Here is a 21,158-nt window from a genome sequence, read left to right as displayed (position 1 = left end):
CTGTTAAATACACATTTTGGTAAAAAACGAAATGATTCAGCGATGTCAAAAAAAAAGGTCGCTTAAAAGGGATGTAAGCAGCAAAAAAATGAGGGGGAAGGGGAGGGTGCATTCGAAACAGGTTACTGGATTAGTTTTTTAATTTTCGGTGTCTCTTTTTCTCTCATTTTTTATCGCAACTCCACGGAAGTCCAGTCCAAGTGATTGTGCCAACTTTTCATAATTACTACAATTAAGCAAGCTTGTTATCATCTCGCGACAGACGATAAAAATTGATATGAGTTCAGCAACAAGAAAACAACCTGTCACAGTACCTTGTAAATACAAAACAGGCAAAATACTTGGTAATGGTACTTATGCCACTGTGAAAGGTAAAATTCTAATTCCTTAAAGTGTACAATGGATGAATGAGCGGGGTGGAAAGTTAGCAGTAAACATGGACGTGTTCAGCGGATGGTGGAGCATTATTGACACAGTACCTATGTCTTCTTTTCATGTAAACTGTTGTTCTGAATAGAGGCTATGCATGTAAGTTCTATCCATACATCAAAAACCGAAAAAAAAAATCCCAAGAGAGGCGTTGCTAAATGTTTAAGCGAACAAACCATTCTTGGTTTTCTTTTATAATACGTTATTAGATTGAAACGAAAAAATTCTATGCTGTCAAGATTATCAGTAAAAAACTCATGGAAGGTCGTGAACATATGGTTCGTAATGAAATCAATATTCTACGTAAAGTCTCTCAAGGTCATAAGAACATCCTGAGTCTGGTGGATTATTTTGAAACAATGAATAATTGTAAGTCGGTGAAAGCTTGAAGATCTATTTTTTGTATATAACTGACAGATCCTTCATACACTTTTGCTTTTTTTTATCATTTCAGTGTACTTGGTTACAGATTTGGCTTTGGGTGGAGAATTATTTGATAGAATCTGTCAAAAGGGCAGCTATACGGAACAAGATGCTGCTAATATCATTCGTACAGTATGCGATGCAGTTGCTTATCTTCATGATAATGGTGTTGTGCACAGAGGTAAATATCCATCTATAGAACAAATGACAAAGGCGCGTTGGGGTTTTTTTTACGCTTGGAATCCTGGAATCTTTATACGTTGTGGCTAACCAATTGACCTCCTTGCCGTGTAGATTTGAAGGTTTGCAATAGCGCAATGGATTGTACCTTTTAGAAATTCACTGTCTTTTTTCTAACCCACATCCTTTTTTTTTTCATAAATATGTAAATATGTTGGGTAGCCTGAAAATCTCATTTTCCGCACAGCTGATGAAGACTCTGATCTTTTGATCGCTGATTTTGGTTTGTCAAGAATTATTGATAGTGATAAATTTGATGTTTTAAGAACGACATGCGGTACTCCAGGGTATATGGTAGGAAAAAGTCAACAAGCACTTTCATCTTTTTTGTTCCAATGATATTTAATGCGCTTTGCTTTTTCTTAGGCGCCAGAAATCTTCAAAAGGACAGGCCACAGCAAACCAGTGTAAGTATTTTGAAATTTCGATTTACGGACGCGTGAAAGAGCAGTAAGAGAAGAGACATGTTTCATACTGATCGTTCTATTACTTAAAACATCATACAACTATAGTGACATGTGGGCGATTGGTGTCATTACCTACTTTTTATTGTGTGGTTATACGCCTTTTGAAGGAGGCAACAGCATTGAAGAAATGAGGGCTATTATGGAAGGGGAGTATTATTTCCACGAAGAATACTGGATGGAAGTATCAGATGTTGCCAAAGCTTTCATCGAACGTTGTTTGACTGTAAATCCTGAAGAACGTATCACAGCACATGAAGCATTACAACACCCATGGTTGTTGAGTAGCACTCATGTGGATAAAACGCAACAAGATCTTTTACCCAATGTGCGTCGCAACTTTAACGCGCGTCGTACCTTTAAAAAGGCAGTGGATCTGGTTCGATTATCTTATCAGTTGCGTCATAAACAGATGTTATCACAAGCAGCACAAACTGCGAGTAGTAGTAGTAGTAGTAGCAGTGATCAACCAGTAGATGCCTCAGAAGATGCCCATACAGCCGCAGCAGCAGCAACTGCTACTGAAGAAGAAGTGAAAATGGCAGAAAATGATATCAAACCTGTGAATGAAGGTATTGATCAAGTCCTAAAGACTGACTGATGAAACGAACTTGTAGCGATAAAAGTGTATACATCGGGATAAACGGATACACTAAATCACAAAACCAAAAAAAAAGATAAACTGTAAATCTTATGTCGATTGTAACACTTATACTTGGAGCATTTATAAAGGGCTCAAAAACTAAACCAAATTCTTTCTCATGTGCTTCATGTTTTTGTCATCACTTTTACAAGAAACGAAGCACTATAGAATTGTTGCATGATGAACATCGGCTTTCATGGCTCTCAGTTGTAGGGAAAGAAAAGGGAGGGCGTGGGGAGGGTGACTGCAATCAGAGCCGTTTCGAAATGTAATTAAGGAGGTTGAGTTACTTTTCTAAAGTACAACCGATAGTCATTGATTTTCAGTACTTAGCCGAGACGTTGTCATATGTCTTAAAGCAAAGGAGGTGGGAGAACAAAGCTTGTTCTGAACTTTTGCTGATAATTTGTCTAACTTGCCTGATTTTGTTAAAATGTTTGTTACCCTGTATCTGTTATTATAGCCATTTTATATAAAAACCCCTTAGTTCTATCTTTCTTCTCTCTCTTTTTTTTTTTTCTTGAACTTCTCCAGCATTCATTATACCCTCTCTTTGCTGTTGACTTGTACAATTATTATACATCTATTTTGTTATTTTTTATTTTTCATTTTTCTGTGATATCCTTTACCAGAGAGTATAGTCCTACTTGACATGATTGGGAAAAAGATGAAAGCACCAAGCCGTGCATTAATTTTCAAACGAACAAATTGTACCAATGACAATAGCACTACAGGCGCCGCGATGTACCGTACTAAAACCGATGAAGGGACGCTCGGCATTGATGAACTATTGTTAGCAAAACTAGGTTACAAACAAAGCCTTAATCGTCAATTATCCATGTTTTCAAATTTCGCTATATCATTTGGATGCTGTTCAGTATTGGCCGGCTTACTGCCTGTGAGTTAGTAGTGCTGTTATCCACCATTACATGTAACCATGGGGATTCTTCGTTGGCTAACCATTTATTGTTTTTGATCTGATTTTCTACTTCGATCGGATGCTATTTAGATGTGGGGAACAACATTATTGACTGGTGGAACGTCAGTATCCATATGGGGCTATTTAGTAGTAGCTGTCTTGACGCTAACGATCGGATCCAGCTTGGCAGAAAGTACGTATTTAAAATTATTCAATTCATCTGAACATTTGGGGACCACGATGGACGCTTACTATTTCGTTGAACTTTTGTAAAGTCTGTAGCGCATTTCCAACAACAGGCGGTTTGTATTATTGGACAGCACGGTTATCGGATTCTGAATGGGTTCCGTTCATGTGCTGGATAGTTGGTAAGAAAAGCAAAAATGGCCCGATAAATCGGTAAATCCAAACAATTCATATGCATCCTGAAACTCAAATATCGTTTTGTTCATGTTACGAACTTTGTAGGTTACTTTAATTGGTAAGGGAATGACTTTTTTTTTTGTGCCTCTGGTAACAAAACATACAGTCTTTTACTATTCTCATACTAAACTTTTGAATTCTCGTTTGCTCGAATGGATTACAATATGGACTAGGCTTAGTTTAGCAGGTAAAGTAGATGAAACTGTCAAACGAGTAGCGTCATGTGTAATACAAGAAAAAAAAAAGAAAGAAAGAAAGAGATAAAAACAGAAGCACATAGACAACCATGATCTTATACTCTAGAATATTCAAATTGTCTCCTCCCTCATCAACATAGTGGCTGTTTGTTCGGGTGATCTTGGTATGGCAGGCTTCCTAACATCAGCTATCTCTGTTGCCCATCCTGAGTTTCAGACAACACGCACCATTGATTATGGTGTGTTTATTGCGATATTATTTCTACACGGTTGCATCAACACGTTACACGTCAAATACACAGGCATCATCAACAATCTTTCTGTATGGTGGCATATGATGGGCATTATGTTCATCGTGGTGGTAGGCCTCGCATTGACACCGAATAAACCATCGGCTTCTTTTGCTTTGGGCCAAACATACAATGCTTCCGGATTCAAAAGCGACGGTTATGCTTGGTTGATTGGTTTGCTGCAAGCTCAGTTTACATTGAACGGGTACGATTCAGCGGCTCACGTAAGTGAGGAGACACGGTCAGCCCAAAAGAGCTCCCCAAACGGAATTGTCATGGCAATCGCTGTGTCGGCCGTGGCAGGCACCATCCTGATGATCGCTTGCGCCTTTATGATTCAAGATTTTGAAACGCAAATAGTGCATTCGAAGTTCAGTATGCCTATTACTCAGGTCTTTCTCGATGGAACAGGAATGGCATGGACCATGTGGTTTCTTGTCATTATTCTCGTGGCTATGTTCTTTGCGTAAAGTCCTTTTCTCTTTCCTTTTATTTTTTTCTCATGATGACATGCCGTTAGACTTATTTTATCCGTCCATACGTATTTTATTTTAAATAGAGGCACAGCTGTGGTCGTTGGTTCTTCCCGCCAAACCTATGCTTTTGCTCGTGATGGTGCTATGCCCTTTTCGAAATGGTTGGCAAAACTAACGGATGACAAGGTTCCTGCCAATGCTGTCTGGTTCAACATTATATTTTCTGCTATCCTCGGTATTCCCTATATGTTTAGTGAGGTTGCTTTTGAGACAATTGTTTCCATCAACACTATTGCGGCGAGCATTTCTTACTTTATACCGATCTACTTGCGTATTACAATGGCGAGGGGACGATTTGAAAAAGGTCCTTACGATATGGGTAGATTCTCAATTCCTTGTGGTCTTATTGCATGCGCTTGGATTGTATTCACATCCGTTCTATTCGTCCTTCCAACAGTAAGCTAGAATGTTTTCTCTTTTTTCGCACTCATAGGTCTATGCTGAGTTCCTAGACTCCCGTTTCTTAATTGGTTTTTTTTTTTCTCCCTCTTATAGCATTGGCCAGTAACACCGACCAATATGAACTTTGCTATCATTCCTGTCGTCTTCATCATCGGTCTTGCTACGATTGTTTACTGTGTATCAGGTCGAAAATGGTTCACAGGACCTATTCGCGACATTGATAGCGAGACGTTGCGCGAAGAGAATGGCGTGACCATTAGCGAGCCTGGAAGAATCACTGTTCTCATGAATGAACATGGCGAAGAGGAAACCCTCCATATCACCACAGGCAAAGTTACAGGTGGCAGGGCAGAAATAAGCGTGGATTAGAGTCCTCATTGTCTTACCAGCAGCAGTGACTCAACATTCCCCTTTTCTGAATCTGGGCCCTTTTTCTTTTTAATCTAGTCTTTTATCATAGAGCCTCGTCATTCCATTGTCAGCATTGTCCTTCCTTCTCTTTCTTTTCTTCGTCATCTGTACAACTACTAATCACTCAAAAATAAATCATTTTATTCTTTCCAGAATCATTAGAAGTCTCTGATGCTTATAAGATAGATTAGGCATTTGCTGTTACACGTAGAATTACAGTTTGACCACCTTTTATGCACGCAAACTATCTTTTATCCATGTGCAACCAGAAACGTTATACCCGAGAGCCTATTCCTCTGGCCCTCCTCAATTATTAACCGGATCAAAGTAGCCATTCGTTGTGAGACGTACGCGTTAGATATCGATGTTCAATCTCATTTACGCAACGGCTAAAAGAAAATAGACGTTTGTTTATCTGTCTTTTGGTACTCCCTTTACCCCACCCCCACCATCATAGAAAGAACCCCAAGAAACTCTTTTATGTTTATAGAAGTAATATCTACAAGATAATTAGTAATTTATAGAAAACTCTATAATGAAAGGTTTCGTTCTGTTTGAGTTTCATCAAAGACAAAAATTTACTCCACAGCGACACTTTTACCCCGCATTTATAAGTTTTTTGCCTGACTTTCAATTGGAGGCTTAACTTACCGTCAGAAAAAAACCTCGCCTATTACAATAAGAGAGTTGGTCATACTCATTGGACAACGGCACGGCTTATTAAGAAAACCGAATGTTGGGTTCATATAGGATACTGTTACTGTTTCAACGGAAGCATTTCCTACTATAAAGATTTGGCTGGGGAAGAAGGAAATGCTCGTTGTGATCCAACTTGATTAAAATTAAAAAAGAAACGTTTCATGAAAAAAAAAATTTGGCTTTGGATAAAAGTTACACCTTTTTTCGGCTCAAACAGTTTTTTTTTTTATGAATGGAAAGAAAGGTTAAAATTGATTGGCTAATCCTCATTTGTCCTCTTGCCTGGTAGAAAAAAGAACAATATGACCTTTCGGATTGATTTCTAAATTAAGCTGGCGAAAATGCTCCCCCGCCCTTCCTTCTCAAGCTCCGACTCACCATTTAAACCATGCTTATATAAACATTCGAGTTCCTGTCAAAAAAAGCCTTTCTTTTCTACTTGATCACACTCTTTTGTAACCCCACTTTTTTAAGTCTTGATTTACACTATCCCTCTTCAACAAAATGGCTTCTGTTAGTGCTGCTTTGAAATCAAGAGTTCGTCGACCACAACTGTTGAAGAAAGTGATGACACCTGAAGATACTCTTTCTTTCTTTAAAAACGGACAGTAAGTGAAAGAGGACGGACGGAAAAGAGGGGTGGTGTGAGATGATGTGATAGGATGTGGTGAGGTGAGGCGTGGAACGCGTTGGTTATTAGTAAGCTCATTTATATTTTCTTTTCTAGATATCTTGGTTGGTCTGGCTTTACAGGCGTTGGGTATCCTAAAATGATTCCTGTTGCCTTAGCTGAGCACGTTGAGAAAAACAACTTACAAGGTCAAATGAAATTTAACCTCTTCGTTGGTGCCTCCTCAGGTGCTGAATGTGAAGATCGCTGGGCCCAATTAGATATGATTGATCGTCGTTACCCTCATCAAGTGGGTAAAAATATCAAGAAGGGTATTAATGAAGGGCGTATTCGATTTGCTGATAAGCATCTTTCTATGTTCCCTCAAGACCTTCTTTATGGTACAGTTGAAATTCATTATGTCTTTAGGTAGAAGAAGGGCTGTGGGGCTGTTCTTTCGTTGATGCTCTTCTTTTGTGCGGAACCCTTGCCCAATAAGACATAGTAACTAAATCTCTATTATTTACAATTAATTAGGTTTTTATACGAAGGATAAACCCAACAACAAGCTGGATATCGTTATCGTCGAAGCAACTGCTATCACTGAAGACGGCTGGATTGTTCCTGGTGCTTCTGTGGGCGCTACACCTGAATTGATTCAAATGGCTGACAAGATCATTATTGAAGTCAATACACGTATTCCTTCTTTTGAAGGTCTTCACGATGTCAATTTGAGTACTGTTCCTCCCAACCGCAAGCCTTACTTAATCATGAATGTAGAGGACAGAATCGGATCAGTAAAGTATTACAAATGAGCTGAAAAGGGTTAACCATCCGTGCGTGGAACCTTATAATTTTGACAGGCTATCCGATCTAACTCGAAAAATAACTCAACCTCTCTATAGACTGCCATCCCGATTGATACCGATAAAGTCATTGCTGTCGTTGAAAGTAATAGACCTGATAAAACTGGCCCTAATACACCTGCCGATCATAAATCAGAAGCGATTGCCAATCACCTTATTGAATTCCTCGAATATGAAGTCAAGAAGGGCCGTCTTCCTGAAAACTTATTACCTCTTCAATCAGGTATTGGTAATATTGCTAATGCGGTTATTGGCGGTCTAGCCAAGTCAAAGTTCAACAATGTTACAGTGTAAGTCCAACCTTTTCTGACCAGAAAGATAAAGTTACACGAATTGGGAAAACGACGGGAGAACAAGGGTCATGGCAGGGTTTTGTCTTGTACAAAAAAAAAAAAAAAAAAAAAAAGAAAAAAAAAAGAAACCCACCAAACTCATTGAATTGCAAATCGATAGGTATACTGAAGTGTTACAAGATACCTTTTTGGAATTCTTTGATTCCGACAAGCTAAAATTCGCCAGTGCTACTTCGATCCGCTTCTCCCCTGAAGGCTTTGATCGCTTCTATGACAACTGGGCTAAATACAAAGATAGACTTCTTTTGAGATCTCAACAAGTCTCCAATCATCCTGAGATCATCCGTCGTTTAGGCTGTATTGCCATGAACACACCTGTCGAGTTTGACATGTACGGCCATGCTAACTCTACTTTAGTTTGCGGCTCTGGTATGTTGAATGGTCTCGGTGGCTCTGGTGACTTTTTACGTAACGCCAAATTGAGTATTATGCACACACCTTCTACTCGTCCCTCCAAAATCGATCCCAACGGTGTGTCTTGTGTTGTGCCTATGGTGTCTCATGTCGATCAAACAGAACACGATTTAGACGTCTTTGTCACCGAACATGGTTTAGCAGATCTTCGTGGCTTGTGTCCTCGTGAACGTGCTCAATTGATTATTGATAAATGTGCTCATCCTGAATATAAGCCTCAACTCCAGGACTACTTTGATATGGCTACTAAGAAATGCCTCGCTGCTGGTAGAGGTCATGAACCTCAAATGCTCGATAAGGTCTTCAAAATGCATACCAACTTGTTAGAAAATGGTACCATGAAGCTAGACTCTTGGTAAGAAGGGCCTGAAAAGACCCTTTTCAACTTTTTTATTCACACTATGTAAATATCATTATAATATAAATATACAAATATATGTCAACAGGGGAGGAAGGATCATCAATTAGAGAATTTCTTTGTGTTCACCAATCCAAATCCCTTTCATCACTTCAGCACCCTTTTTAGATATTCAATTGTATTAGATCATCTTTCATTGTTAACGAAAAACCACTTTACCACCGTTCATCTAGCAACACCTGTATTATACGCTTAGTAAACCACTTTAATCATTTATTACAATTACAGTGTCATCAATGTCTTTCTAGATGCATTTTAATATTATGCCATTGGACATTTTTTAATGGGAGCCTCAAAATTTTTGCATTACTTTCTTTTTTCCTTCATGTACTACTATCAAATTGTATGGAACATAGTCCACAGAAAAGAAAGGTTTTCGACAAAGAAATCACCATAGAGCGATTCAATAGTCAGAAGCGACCCCGTATAGACGAGACTGATGGAAATGATGATGTAGCTGATGTAGAAGGGACTATGGATGATGAAGAGATCAAGCAATTTTCGTCCGATCAACGAATAGCAACTCCTGATGAACCTACTTGTGTTGTTTGCGGAAAATATGGGGAATATATTAACGATGACACGGATCAAGATATTTGTAGGTAAACGAACAAAAGTCTTAAAAGAGATATTCGAAATCTCAATATACGACCTCTCATAAATAATTTATTTTTTCTCGTATTAGCTTGGAATGTAAAGCAATCAACTCGGATTTACATGCTCATCGTTTGAGGAAATCGAAACAAACGTCGCAACCTACCATCATTGGCCATATACACGACTATGTTGCAGAAAACGTGCATGCAAAATTAACAAACTATCAAGAGCCAGTGTCGATAGCCCATCAAAATGCGGAACACGTCAAGCAAATGTTACAAGCACATGATATTCACGTCAGAGGCTCTCACATACCCAAACCTTTTACCACCTATGACCAACTTGAACCTGTTCTAGGCGCCAAACTACTGCAAAATATCGAATCGCTTGGATGGTCGATGGCAACCAGTGTTCAACGGCAAGCCGTTCCTATCGGTCTTGCTGGAAGAGATATGGTGGTGATTGCCCCCACTTACTCTGGTAAAACAGCCGCATTTCTGATACCCCTTCTTGTTCACTGTCAGTCACTTTCTGAAGTGGATCACCATAAACGACGAGCAGGGCCTTACGCTTTGATTATGACGCCCACGCGAGAATTATGTATCCAGATAGAAAACATCTGTAAAAAACTAGCCATTGGTCTCAGAAATATACGTACAGCTTTGTTGATCGGCGGTCAACCGATGGCAAACCAACTGTATCGATTAAAACAAGGTGTACAGATCATTGTGGGCACACCGGGTCGTATTTTAGAAATGCTAACGTATCATCCCAAGTTGGTACGAGCGTGGAGAATACGAATGATGGTTCTGGATGAAGCTGATGCAATGTTTCATTTAGGCTTTGCAACCCAAATACGACAGATTCTCGGTAAATTCCCTGATACAACAGTAAGGCAGACAAGTTATTTCTCAGCTACGGCTGTAATTGACGATAAATGGATGCAAGGACTGATGCGACGGCTCAGGTCACCTGTGGAAGTGACCGTAGGACAAACTACGGCTCGTTCTACCACTACGTCTACCACGACTACTGCAGCAGCCATAACAGAAGCAAAATTGCCAGAAATGACAAATCAAGTTCGACAAACCATTCTATGGGTGGAAAACAAGAGTAAATTTAAGCGATTGTTATCCATTTTGCAAGACCCAAAATACTTTGTAGTACCTGTATTGGTCTTTGTGGAAAGTCGGTTGGGCGTTGAGTTTCTGACAAGGGCAATAAAAAAGAAATATGGACATATTAAAGTTATCTCAATGCATGGGGACAAAACGCAGGAAGAAAGGGCCATGATCATTGCCGGTATCAATCAGCCGGAACCAGCGTGGGATGTCATCATTTCAACAGATATACTAGCTCGCGGGATGGATCTACCCTCTGTGAAGCTGGTCATCAATTATGATATGCCGGCAACATTGACTGATTATACACATCGTATAGGCAGAGCTATTTTGCAGAAGCCACTGCCAAAGAATTCAAAGCAACAGAGAGGTTGGGTCATTACATTCATCAATAAGGAGCATGAACATTTATTACCATCAATTGCTGCTATTCTGGCTAAAAAGTCACCGGCCGAAGTGACGCCTTTGCCAGCAGAATTGAAGCGATACCTTAAATAATTATCATTACCCTTTTACGTTACGCAAAAACTGATCTACCTTTTTTTTGTTTCGTTTGCAATAACATTATTTATTGATAAACATTGTATTGGCTTATCAGTATTCTTGCCAATGACAGAAGCTGAATCTTCGTTTTCAAATTGTATTTTTCAAAAAAAGATAAACCTTGAAAATGTTATGAGCCCTTTTTTATAAGGAATCTGGGCAGTTAGAGTACATCCCAATTCTTGATTGTTCTTCATCCTTCCTTCGCAGTTTGGAATTCCGCTGTCGACCGACGCCTTTTTACCCAGAAAAAACTTTTTTTTTTTTTTCTTTCACCTTCCATACGGCGTTTCTTCATTCCAACAACTCATTCCTCCATCATTCCTAGCATTTATTTCAAAGAACTCATACTGTAGTATACAATAATGACCCGTAAGTATGAAAATGAAGATAAAGAAAGAGAATTCTATAATTTGTTAAATTTCCGAAGTTTGTATTAAGTCAGTATTGAACGGCACAAAAAATCATAATAAAATACTCGATATGTAGGTGGCAACCAAAGAGAACAAGCTCGTGCAAAGAACTTGAAAAAACAACAAGAAAAGAACAAAGGAAAATCCAATTTGAATGGACAAACATTGACAAAAAAGAAAGAAAGGTAAAGGAATATACCAATACACAGAATAAGAAAGGGAAACTGAGGATATTTTATGAGGAACCGTATATTGATTGTGTCAATTGCTGTTTCTTAGTGATGCTGCGATCATGCGTGCTAAGCAAGAAGCTGCTGCAGCAAAGAAGGCTGCTGAAGCAGCTGCTGGAGCGAAGAAATAATACCAATTCTATGTTTGTAGATGAATTACTACCTATGGTTAGAAGTTGATAATAAAAAATGCCAGTCCGTTTGCTGTTGTTGTGTATAAGTGTCTGTATTTATACTATATGTATATACATATTTGAATTCATCAGTAGGATTTCATCTTATACGCTCAGCACATTTGGAACTTGATTTAGTAGAAAGGAAAATGAGGTTATAAAAGGCATTTCAGGACACACCATCAGGCAACTGCCTATCGAGTTTTTCTTGATCTCTGAAAATTAATCTCCGCTCGAGCTCAATTTTACTGTGTTTGGCACGTTTTTTTTCTTTCTCTTTTAAACAAGAACGTCCTTGCTCTCTTCTCGCCTCTTCTCTTTTTTTTTTTTTTTTCCTCATTCTTCAGATGGCAATGTTAAAATCGTTTCATAAAAGTGCGGAAAAAGAAGAAGAGAAACCTGAATTGGGGAAATGCAAAAGTAAGATGAGCTTTGTTCGTCCCAGTGTAGCTATTTTCTTCTTAACTGTTAACATAAAAGATCAACCTTTTTCATATTGTTCTGGATTTCAAAGTTATTCTGAACGTTTATGATATGGTACCTTGGTTTTCTGTTATATCTTTTTTTTTTTTTTCAGTAGAAGTAGAGATACTGAGTCATATTCTCCTTATCCAGCTACAGCCGAGTTTTATTACGAGCTTAGGCCATTTTCTCGGAATAGGTAAATAGTATTATATTTTTGAAAGGCTGCATTAAATTTCTCAACTGCTCTGAATCAAAGCTTATTGAAGTAATTCAAACGAATAATGATCATGCGATTGTGTAGGAATATATCATTCCGGTATAGAGATTGGAGATAATGAATATTGCTTTGGTGGACATGATTATGAGGATGTTACAGGTGTTTTTATTGTGCAACCGAGAACCGGTCCTCAAGGACTCACTTTCAAGTAAGGTTTATTTTACAGCAACAAGGAGAAGGAGGAATGTCTTTATTGATTTTCTCGATCTGTATACTTTGTACACATTACTAGACAGTCGATCAATATGGGCTTCAGCAATCTATCACAGAATCAAATCGAAAAAATTTTGTACGATATATCTCGAGAATATGTCGGCACTTCTTATAAACTGTTGACAAGGTATGAATAGAGCGAAAATTTGAGTAAAGTAAAAAAAAAAAAAAGAAATTGTTAGTATACATGTGTATTAACAGTTAATTAAATCTTTATCTTGGTAGAAATTGCAATCATTTCTCAGAAGATTTATGTAAAAGACTAACGGGAAAGTCGTCTCCCCGTTGGATTAATCGTGCAGCGAAACTTGGCACCATGTTTCCCTGTGTCATACCCACAGAATGGGTCGATCCGCCTGATGCCGTTAGCGCTGTCGGTAAGTTAAATACCTGTATGCGATCCATTTCAAAGATGGAAAACCGTTATATGTCCTTGTTCTCATCCTTCTTTCTTTTCATGGTTTTTTTTTTCGCATTCATAGCGCCTTCAGATACAGCGGGATCACCATCATCCTTATCTTACTCATCCAGTACTCCTCTGCACACGCCAAAATCAAAACGAGCAAAATTAAAGAAATCAAAAACTTCTACGACTGTTGCCCCAACTACCTCTACAGCAACAAGATCAGCTGCCACTACAGATGCAACTGCTATTAGCACGTTTGATAATCAAACCGAGAAAATATCTACCGGTGAAAGGGCCACAAACATCACCTCTACTGAGGAAAAGCCAAACGATAACAAAACTACAAATTCTCTTAATAACAAAAAGAGCAATAGTTCACTTGATACCTACATTAAAAGGTTTTCGATATCATCGTCTCGTCGACCTTCCGGCACCGAAAGCATTCGAATTGCTCGAACAATTATTATAGAAAATGATGAGCCTGATAGTTCTACTCCAGTCAAAGAGCCAGATACCCATAGATCAGATGTCATTCGATCAGCAACTCAATTGTCTATTACTGCACCTATTGACTGGTAATTTACTTTTTTTTAGAGTTACATTATGGTTTAACGCACACCTTTCCTCCCCCTTTTTTTTTTCTCTATACTATACAACAACAAATTATACATTGTATTCCCTTCTAAAATATCCAATCGTTATTACCCTTATCATTACTAACATCACTACCAATCCAATGTAAAAACTCAATATTTTATGTTTATATCCTTCTTTCTAATAATACTAGTACTCAGCTACCACAGTTGTAGATACAAATATTGTATAAAGTAATCTGCTGCATCGATGCACAAACTCAAATGATGAATTTTGCTACTATGCAGTCAAGAAGTATATTTATGTCTGTGCACGACATTTGCAATTTTTATTCTCTTGAAGTTATAATACATGTTCTGCTTATATATTTTTAAATATGGTTATATCACAAATGCTATTAGTGGTTCATAGGTGTTGTAGTGGTAGGAGATAGAGTTGTATTATTAGGACTTGCTGTAGTAGATACTTGATTGTGATCATCAGATGTAGTGGTAGATGACAATGATACGGCAGAACGATTGCGTCGTAAAGGACTGGATTCTTTCAATAAAAATGATATCCATGCGTCTGTAAAAGACTATATGATCGCCCAAACACATTTTTCAGTTTTGTGTGTATTCAAATTTTACTAATAGAGCTGCAGAGTAGAACTTACTTCTTTTTGTGGCTCAATGGTAGGTGAGACAGGCGTTCCTAGCGGAAGATGATGGTTGGCTAAAGAACCGTTTTTGGGCCTAATTAACCCCACTTGCTCCTTTTGTTCGTCTGTTAGTTGTAGTACACTAGCTATGATGCTCAAAATATCATAACGTTTACGATCTCCCCTGGGCGCATTGAAAAAGCCAATTAATAGGTTCGTAATCAACTGACGATCCACATTGCTTTCACTGGCTCCCTCTTTTAATTTTCGCATAGCTTCGACCAAATGTTCATTCAAAATAATCGCCTCGTGGCGTAATTTTCCAATGAGGAGGTTCTTTTCTTTAATTTCCTGTTCATATTTTTCTGCTCTGCCTTCATTTTGTTGATATTTTGCAAGTGCAGTTTCAGCAGTATGTGCTCTTTCTTCGTACTCTGCCCATGCCTTTTTGGCCACTTCCAACTGCCGTGCAATATACCCTACAGCTGTTTGCATTTCAGCATCCTTTGTGGCTTGGAACTCTTCCAACACGGTCTGCAAATTGGCTAGACTTGCTCTTTCTGATTCATGCTCCTTTTTCTCAATTTCCATCCTAACTCGCAACTGCTCATATTCCGCCTGACTGCTTTCTATTTCTTCACGAAGTCTATGTAATTCAGCATCTAACTGATTATTCATCAACTCATATTCTTCTCTTTCTTGCTGCACGCTATCTAATCGGCTGGACAGTTGAGCAATGACATGATCCTTCTTCTCGATTTGATGAGAGTTTATTTCATCACGCGTCAACATATCTGACCGGCAGCGTTCAAGTTCATCTTTGGCCTCATCCAATTGTTTACTGAGCTCACTGACACGTTGACGCAGCTGTTTATCTTGTTCTAGTCGAGGAGTGAGTGTTTCTTTAATGTGGGAAAGCTTGCTCAGCAAGCTTTGATGTTCTTTACTCAATTGTTTTTCTCTGCTCTCAGATTCCTCTTTGGCCTTTTCTGTTTTGGCTAGTGCTTCTTCTAGTTCTGTAACTCTTTTCTGTAGACTGTCTACCTGTTCCAATTGAGATTCAATTTCTTCCTTCTCAGAAATAACCTTCTCTTTTTCTTCATTCAAATCATTAATGGTGATATTCAAGTGTGTAATCTGGCGTTTGAGATCTAGTTGGGCAATTTTTGAATGAGTTTGGTTATATCAACAGACCCATTGGCTGAAGGATTGCTGTACCTTTTTGCGCTTCTTCTACAATTGATCTGTTTTTATCAGATGCCTTCTTTAATTGTTCCTGTTGCTCCTGTAACGTATCCTGAAGCTGTTTAATAAGTATAAGGATAGAAGGTGGAATACTACTATCAATGGTTCCATTTTCAGGATCTTTTAAAATGCTTTCTAGTGCGCTTCGAAATGCTGGTATATGATCTTCTGATTTCAATTCTATTTTGATATTTGGTTACTTTAGCCACTACTTATCGAAAAGCGCTATTGATATTGAAGGCCCTACCTTCTAACTGTTTTTGCAGTTCTTCAATCCTTTCCTTACACTCTTCGTGTTTTTTGTCTATGATAATAGAATATTGAATCAGGATATCATCACATGTGCATATAGGTATGTTATGATTCATCCTCTACCGTCTTTTGAGCTGTCTGCTTCAGTAAACGTCTTGAGTTTCTTTTGAACTGACTTCAGATAAGTATCTAACAAATTTGCTGTTGACACATCTGGTATATTCCGTTTTTTATTCCCTTTCCCTTTACTGTTGTCTTCATCAAATGTGTCTGTTATTTCTTCTATCAATTCGACTAATTGGCGCACTTCTTTTTGGTGTCCCTCAGTGACCAATTTCAACTCTTCTTCCAAAACTTTCATTTTTGACTGCAAGGTATCTTCCTCTCCTTTGTATTTCTTCTCTAATTCATTACGCTCAACTACTGTTTTCTGGTACTTCGCCTTTTCTTCATTCAACGATTTTGTTAAATTTCCATTTGCTAGTGTGAGTGATTTAAGATGAGTTCCAGCTTGAGTCAACTTTTTCTGGAATTCAACAACAAGTGCATGTTCCTTTTCAAGTTTCTTCTCAAGCTCTTGAATACGTGTCTTTGACGATTGAGGATTCTCTGCATTGGTCTTATATTTTGGCTCATTCTCAACAGCCGCAAGTTGCTTATCTTTTGTTTCTATTAAAAAAAAGGGTCGGAATAGTGTACTTATAAATTTCAAGGAACTCCATCCATTATCGAATGGAAAGGTTACCATCTTCAGTCGCACTGGTTGACATTCTAATATAAGTCCTTTAGACGTAGAAGATGCTTCTATTTCAACACTGTTTATTTGTTAAATAATTGGAGATAGGTATAGTTCTTTGAAAGTACAGAATTAATAATGACCTTTGTGCACGTTGCTGTGGGCCGAGGAAAGATACGAAAGGTGCATTATTTCTGGAGTCTGTTTTAGATCTTGCTTTTTGTAGTTGCTCTCATTTCCAAATAAAGCAGCCAACAATTGGATGGGCCAATTAGAATAATGCCACGTGACTTTAGTATTTTTGTTTGTTATGATTTTTTTGTTTTATTACAAAAAATGTAAGGAGCTATGGCCCAATGGATAAGGCGTCTGACTACGAATCAGGAGATTCCAGGTTCGACCCCTGGTAGCTTCGACATTTCTTTTTTGTTCTCGAATTCTTTCTGGTGCCAACATAGAATGCTTATCATTTTGATGAAAGTTCAGGTGCGACATGAAATCAGATATTCATTATGTAATTTCGCCCATTCATCTATAGCTATGCTTTATTACTATCATTAGTTTCCGTTCGATACGTAAAGACGGTTTAAATCTTTTTTTAGAACAAATAATAACGTCGTGCTTACTATAGATGGGATACTTCTCTGAGAAATTCGATGGTATCTTGCTAACTTTTCTCCAAAGTCTTCAAATGCAAATCGAATTGTCGTCACAACCTAGAAAACATTACAATAATCGTATAATCCAATATTTAGAAGTATATAGCTAATAGTCCTGTAATAGACATATAGACACAAATCAAAATATTTGAAGAGTGTCTGGTATTTAAATAGAAGAGTTTCAACAATAATTACAATAATAAGTAAACATCAAGGGATCTTGTAAAGCAGAAGTTTGATATATCTGACGAAAGAAACCTTCAGAAATGATACCAAGTGAAAGATAAATTTGACACAAATTTTAATCGCTTGTCGAGTACAAATATGTATATTTTTAAGAGACAGTAGGAAACTCGAGATGAAAAGATATACCAAAGTAACTATAAAATTATTTCGTTGAGCCAAAAGATGTATTCATATACGCTAAAATGTTTTGCACAAAATATTCATACGCGTTAGAGTGAGCTTAGTTCTAGATCAAAATAATCGAAGAGAAAACGGGAAATGACATCTGTAGTATTTCTCTGATGACTAGAAGTTAGATTTGATATACTGTATATAACTATGCGTCACAAAAGAGGAATTTTTTTGGAGTCGAATCACTATTTTCATACAAGTATATCTTAAGTTACGCAGAGTTTATTAACTCTATTCCAAAGTAAAAGACATATAAGAAAGAGTAAAGATGATTTGTGCTGTGCACTAGGTTTGAAATCAATCTCTCGTTGAGAGCTTTATACCTCGTAGGAAGAGATTAAATAGCATTGTAAGTTTGATTGAAAGCGCTATTCAATATGTCTGCCCTTTTTTCAATAGGTATAATGAGCAGAGAAAATGATTCTATTTTGGATCCTTATTTTTTAATACTACGTGTTCGTGATACTCGTATAATATTTGCTTTCCTTATGGTAATTTAATCTTTGCTATAGCATCAGTATACTTCATCAGTTGACACAAATCCAAATGATTTACTTGTACATAGTACAACGGAATCTGGTGTCTCAATCCCACTCGAAAATAGTAAATCAACAGCTGCTTATTTAAGGAGTAGATCATGCTAATGCATCTTATCACATCGATAGCATAATTTTTTTATATTTTTTTATTTTATTTTATTTATTTATTTTTTTTTTTGCATGGTTGATCTTCTGTTATTTGCATTGTCACATATTAAATAATCTCTCCACAAGGGTCAATTGCCAAAATTATATTGCGTTTTAGCTTCATTTGATTATTTTGCTTGAATATATCTTATGCATAGCGGGCTTATACAGTAAATATCAGTTTGCCAAGCGGTCATTTTTATTTTTGATTTTTGCAAATAGATCACAGTCTCAAAATGTATTTTTTTTTATGTATCCTGTTCTACTTGTTTAACATAATTTGTGATATTCGCTAGTTTTATGTATAGGATTCAAAATAAATAATAGCACAAAGGAAACTAAACACGAAAGCTTAACAAGATCAAACCACCGTCTTATTTCTCTTTCAAAGCAAACTAAAGAAAAAGAAAAGAAAACTAAGATTACTGCTATTAATAAATATTTATACTGTTTGCTGTCTGCGAAATGGTTGTATCAGGATCTATAGCTGACACTGATGTATTTTGCTTAAATAAAAATGAATGAATCAGAGGCTTCCGTAAAAGAATAGGTCTCCCCTTTAAGTGAATAATTACTCGGCCATCCCAGAGCGGACTGATTTGTAATGTGCTATCCTGGCAGATCTAGGGTGTTTGATCATGCATCTACATCTATAATCCAATATCTATCAGCCACCAATTGTGTAGCTCAAATGTTATGGGAATGATTATAGATGCTAGCTAGGAAGAGATATTCGTGCGTAGTGTTCTTTTGATTGCATGAACAGTTGTTGTATTAATAAAGAGTAATTGAGCCTTTTTATCTCCAACCATACTCTATTTCCAGAGCAGGGAGCAGTACCGTGACCTTCTATGCTCTGGTTGTTGAATCAATATATTTTACGAGTACATATACCCATCCTGCTATATACCTAAACGTCATATAGCCATAGATAATCTAAATATATTTCATAAGATAACCTGTTCAGTTCTTATGTGAGGTAGCTAATCTCACATAAAGATTATCCTTAATCCAGATTCTTTTCTTATCTTATCTCTATTTATTATACATTTGATTTAAGGTTCAGATGTATGCAATCAAACACACCGTTACCGAACGGGAACGAAGATATGAGCAGTACTGCATATCTGAGATTACGTTTTAGTTTCTACATTTCGTTAGACGTTTTGAGTGATTTACTCATAATATATTGCCATCGTGCCTCGAATACGACATAAACAAAAAAAAAAAATAAGAATATGACATCATTATAAAGAATAATTGATTATAATATCTTTATTCAAATAATAATCGTGCAAGCGCACATTTTTAGAAATTGTAGTAAAAGAAGCAAAAATGAAATATAGACACAGGACAAGTATTAAACCGGGCTTTATTACAGTATTTTAACTAATATTTTAGATGAAATACATTTTTTTTTGGACGATTAATATTTTCATTTTAGATGAGTTGCAATTATGTTGTAGACCAAAATATAAACCGTTTAAACAATGATTCAAATTCCAAAAACTTGTTAGCAGTGCGAAACAAAAAAAAAAAAGAAAAAAAAACCGTACTATTCCTCACCTGTAATGATCTAAATCCTTGAAATACAAGGAAAACCGTGTTTATTACGGCGATTATTTCTTCTTCTTCGCTGGCTTGAAAATGTCGGGTCTTCCCGCTCCAGACCAAACTGCTTGGGATATAGTCATCATGTTGATAGCGGCGTTAATGTCTCTCTGCCATAGCTTTAGACATTGCTTGCAATGAAGAACGCCGGTACCCTTGAATCCAGGGGTATTAACAATTTGCATATCATCATAGAAACAGAGGCTGCATGTTTTAGAGGTTTTGAATTCATCGATTGTGACAACAATCAATTGACCTTCAGCTTCACGTTTCTTCAGAGTTGCAAAAAGTTTACCGACAACACCACATCTTTGCCCTTTCAATTTTACTACATCTTTTCCAAACATTCCAGCACCAAAGACAATCAATGGTACCCTTCTAGGGAATCCTGAGTACTTATCAGCCTTCCACTTCTTGTCACTTCTAAAAATTATCAATCAGCGCGTAAGCTAAACGATGAACATGTAATTCATTGATACTCACTTGATTGGCGGCTGTTTGTCAACATTCTTTCCTTTATTCTTCTTCTTCTGCTGTTTTTTCCTCTTCCTTGCCTTGCTTCTCTTTTTGCGATTGTACTTGGCCGTTCCATGAGTCAGCATGTTGGCCATAGTTTCGGGTGCTCTTTGCCTTCCTTGGTACAACGTAAACCGGTCCTTTGCTGTTTCATGTCCATAAAAACTAAAGAGAGCGTCTAAGTTATTGAGCATATAACTGGTGAACGCCTCATATACTCCTAGACGAGAGGTCTTTGACGAGGGGATTTGACTTTCTACTAGATCTATTCCTGTAACAGCTTTTATACTGTTCAATTTCTTACAATATTTCGTTGACCCTGCCATATGATAGTATTCGGATGTAGTGCATCTTCGCACTTGTCTGTTATATTCAAGGCCAATAGCAGCAGTAAAAACAGACTTTCTTCCGGGATCCAGGGTAATAGGTAAATAAGTATTGTCAACTTCATCCAGAGAGAAATCATCAAGAGTGAGGTCAAATTTTTGGAACGAGGCACCATGGCCAGATTGTTGTCTTTTATAAAAAAGAAAGTCAACTGAAAACCCATCCGTTCTGACAATATTACCAAAGAGCTCTTTGTTATCACCATTCGGTGTAAGTTCAGAGATACTACATGTGCCCAAG

At 37.4% G+C, this 21,158-nt stretch overlaps 9 protein-coding genes and 1 non-coding gene across 10 annotated transcripts; 7 read left to right on the top strand and 3 right to left on the bottom strand.

The window, feature by feature from the left end:
• Positions 1–106: 106 nt before the first annotated feature.
• Positions 107–2,442, top strand: BDF20DRAFT_955489 (kinase-like domain-containing protein). The gene is made up of 8 exons (XM_053084911.1): positions 107–371; positions 518–528; positions 639–798; positions 884–1,033; positions 1,147–1,154; positions 1,255–1,386; positions 1,459–1,499; positions 1,605–2,442. The coding sequence occupies exons 1-8, from the start codon at positions 278–280 to the stop codon at positions 2,155–2,157; spliced, it is 1,149 nt and encodes a 382-aa protein (XP_052936992.1). The 5' UTR covers positions 107–277; the 3' UTR covers positions 2,158–2,442.
• Positions 2,443–3,208: 766 nt separating this feature from the next.
• On the top strand, positions 3,209–5,335 carry BDF20DRAFT_818483 (amino acid/polyamine transporter I; the record flags this gene model as incomplete). Its single annotated transcript, XM_053077374.1, has 5 exons — positions 3,209–3,311; positions 3,394–3,486; positions 3,879–4,494; positions 4,588–4,960; positions 5,060–5,335. The coding sequence occupies 5 exons, from the start codon at positions 3,209–3,211 to the stop codon at positions 5,333–5,335; spliced, it is 1,461 nt and encodes a 486-aa protein (XP_052936991.1).
• Positions 5,336–6,580: 1,245 nt separating this feature from the next.
• BDF20DRAFT_818666 (acetyl-CoA hydrolase) lies at positions 6,581–8,678 on the top strand (the record flags this gene model as incomplete). The annotated part of the gene is made up of 5 exons (XM_053077396.1): positions 6,581–6,684; positions 6,804–7,087; positions 7,224–7,483; positions 7,592–7,842; positions 8,006–8,678. The coding sequence occupies 5 exons, from the start codon at positions 6,581–6,583 to the stop codon at positions 8,676–8,678; spliced, it is 1,572 nt and encodes a 523-aa protein (XP_052936990.1).
• Positions 8,679–9,093: 415 nt separating this feature from the next.
• On the top strand, positions 9,094–11,272 carry BDF20DRAFT_999865 (P-loop containing nucleoside triphosphate hydrolase protein). The gene is made up of 2 exons (XM_053085495.1): positions 9,094–9,339; positions 9,423–11,272. The coding sequence occupies exons 1-2, from the start codon at positions 9,212–9,214 to the stop codon at positions 10,951–10,953; spliced, it is 1,659 nt and encodes a 552-aa protein (XP_052936989.1). The 5' UTR covers positions 9,094–9,211; the 3' UTR covers positions 10,954–11,272.
• BDF20DRAFT_863089 (uncharacterized protein) lies at positions 11,273–12,148 on the top strand. Its single transcript, XM_053080652.1, has 3 exons — positions 11,273–11,370; positions 11,488–11,596; positions 11,691–12,148. The coding sequence occupies exons 1-3, from the start codon at positions 11,364–11,366 to the stop codon at positions 11,770–11,772; spliced, it is 198 nt and encodes a 65-aa protein (XP_052936988.1). The 5' UTR covers positions 11,273–11,363; the 3' UTR covers positions 11,773–12,148.
• A 232-nt stretch (positions 12,149–12,380) lies between these two features.
• On the top strand, positions 12,381–14,039 carry BDF20DRAFT_863085 (PPPDE putative peptidase domain-containing protein). Its single transcript, XM_053080651.1, has 4 exons — positions 12,381–12,704; positions 12,789–12,896; positions 12,995–13,146; positions 13,252–14,039. Exons 2-4 carry the CDS (start codon positions 12,802–12,804, stop codon positions 13,752–13,754), a joined length of 750 nt encoding a protein of 249 aa, XP_052936987.1. The 5' UTR covers positions 12,381–12,704; positions 12,789–12,801; the 3' UTR covers positions 13,755–14,039.
• Positions 14,040–16,821, bottom strand: BDF20DRAFT_863079 (uncharacterized protein). Its single transcript, XM_053080650.1, has 6 exons — positions 16,652–16,821; positions 16,030–16,575; positions 15,902–15,958; positions 15,628–15,834; positions 14,425–15,560; positions 14,040–14,346 (listed from the first exon to the last, which is right to left on the bottom strand). Exons 1-6 carry the CDS (start codon positions 16,674–16,676, stop codon positions 14,167–14,169), a joined length of 2,151 nt encoding a protein of 716 aa, XP_052936986.1. The 5' UTR covers positions 16,677–16,821; the 3' UTR covers positions 14,040–14,166.
• A 163-nt stretch (positions 16,822–16,984) lies between these two features.
• On the top strand, positions 16,985–17,057 carry BDF20DRAFT_t76. Its single transcript has one exon. It is a non-coding gene; the product is annotated as a tRNA-Arg (tRNA).
• Positions 17,058–20,092: 3,035 nt separating this feature from the next.
• On the bottom strand, positions 20,093–20,400 carry BDF20DRAFT_863070 (uncharacterized protein; the record flags this gene model as incomplete). Its single annotated transcript, XM_053080649.1, has 1 exon — positions 20,093–20,400. A coding segment is annotated over exon 1 (226 nt), but the record flags the coding sequence as incomplete, so codon positions are not given.
• A 130-nt stretch (positions 20,401–20,530) lies between these two features.
• BDF20DRAFT_803713 (uncharacterized protein) lies at positions 20,531–21,142 on the bottom strand (the record flags this gene model as incomplete). The annotated part of the gene is made up of 1 exon (XM_053076450.1): positions 20,531–21,142. A coding segment is annotated over one exon (612 nt), but the record flags the coding sequence as incomplete, so codon positions are not given.
• Positions 21,143–21,158: the final 16 nt, after the last annotated feature.

This window comes from Mycotypha africana (assembly GCF_025528875.1).
Source record: "Mycotypha africana strain NRRL 2978 chromosome Unknown BDF20scaffold_4, whole genome shotgun sequence".
Classification (NCBI taxonomy): Eukaryota; Fungi; Mucoromycota; class Mucoromycetes; order Mucorales; family Mycotyphaceae; genus Mycotypha; species Mycotypha africana.
The sequence above is the reverse complement of the archived record's forward strand: the minus strand, read 5'-3'. Positions and strand labels throughout refer to the sequence as shown.

What these genes read in the sequence shown, in the direction of transcription:
- BDF20DRAFT_955489 (XM_053084911.1), top strand. Translation starts at nt 278, where the DNA reads ATGAGTTCAGCAACAAGAAAACAACCTGTCACAGTACCTTGTAAATAC. An exon ending in GCGGTACTCCAGGGTATATG is followed by an intron (nt 1,387 to 1,458) that starts GTAGGAAAAAGT and finishes GCTTTTTCTTAG; the next exon opens with GCGCCAGAAATCTTCAAAAG. An exon ending in ACAGGCCACAGCAAACCAGT is followed by an intron (nt 1,500 to 1,604) that starts GTAAGTATTTTG and finishes ATACAACTATAG; the next exon opens with TGACATGTGGGCGATTGGTG.
- BDF20DRAFT_999865 (XM_053085495.1), top strand. Translation starts at nt 9,212, where the DNA reads ATGGATGATGAAGAGATCAAGCAATTTTCGTCCGATCAACGAATAGCA. An exon ending in ACGGATCAAGATATTTGTAG is followed by an intron (nt 9,340 to 9,422) that starts GTAAACGAACAA and finishes TTCTCGTATTAG; the next exon opens with CTTGGAATGTAAAGCAATCA.
- BDF20DRAFT_863089 (XM_053080652.1), top strand. An exon ending in TTGACAAAAAAGAAAGAAAG is followed by an intron (nt 11,597 to 11,690) that starts GTAAAGGAATAT and finishes GCTGTTTCTTAG; the next exon opens with TGATGCTGCGATCATGCGTG.
- BDF20DRAFT_863085 (XM_053080651.1), top strand. Translation starts at nt 12,802, where the DNA reads ATGGGCTTCAGCAATCTATCACAGAATCAAATCGAAAAAATTTTGTAC. An exon ending in TCTTATAAACTGTTGACAAG is followed by an intron (nt 12,897 to 12,994) that starts GTATGAATAGAG and finishes TTATCTTGGTAG; the next exon opens with AAATTGCAATCATTTCTCAG. An exon ending in TGATGCCGTTAGCGCTGTCG is followed by an intron (nt 13,147 to 13,251) that starts GTAAGTTAAATA and finishes TCGCATTCATAG; the next exon opens with CGCCTTCAGATACAGCGGGA.
- BDF20DRAFT_863079 (XM_053080650.1), bottom strand. Translation starts at nt 16,676, where the DNA reads ATGTCAACCAGTGCGACTGAAGATG. An exon ending in AACCAGTGCGACTGAAGATG is followed by an intron (nt 16,576 to 16,651) that starts GTAACCTTTCCA and finishes TTTTTTTAATAG; the next exon opens with AAACAAAAGATAAGCAACTT. An exon ending in CCATTGAGCCACAAAAAGAA is followed by an intron (nt 14,347 to 14,424) that starts GTAAGTTCTACT and finishes GCGATCATATAG; the next exon opens with TCTTTTACAGACGCATGGAT.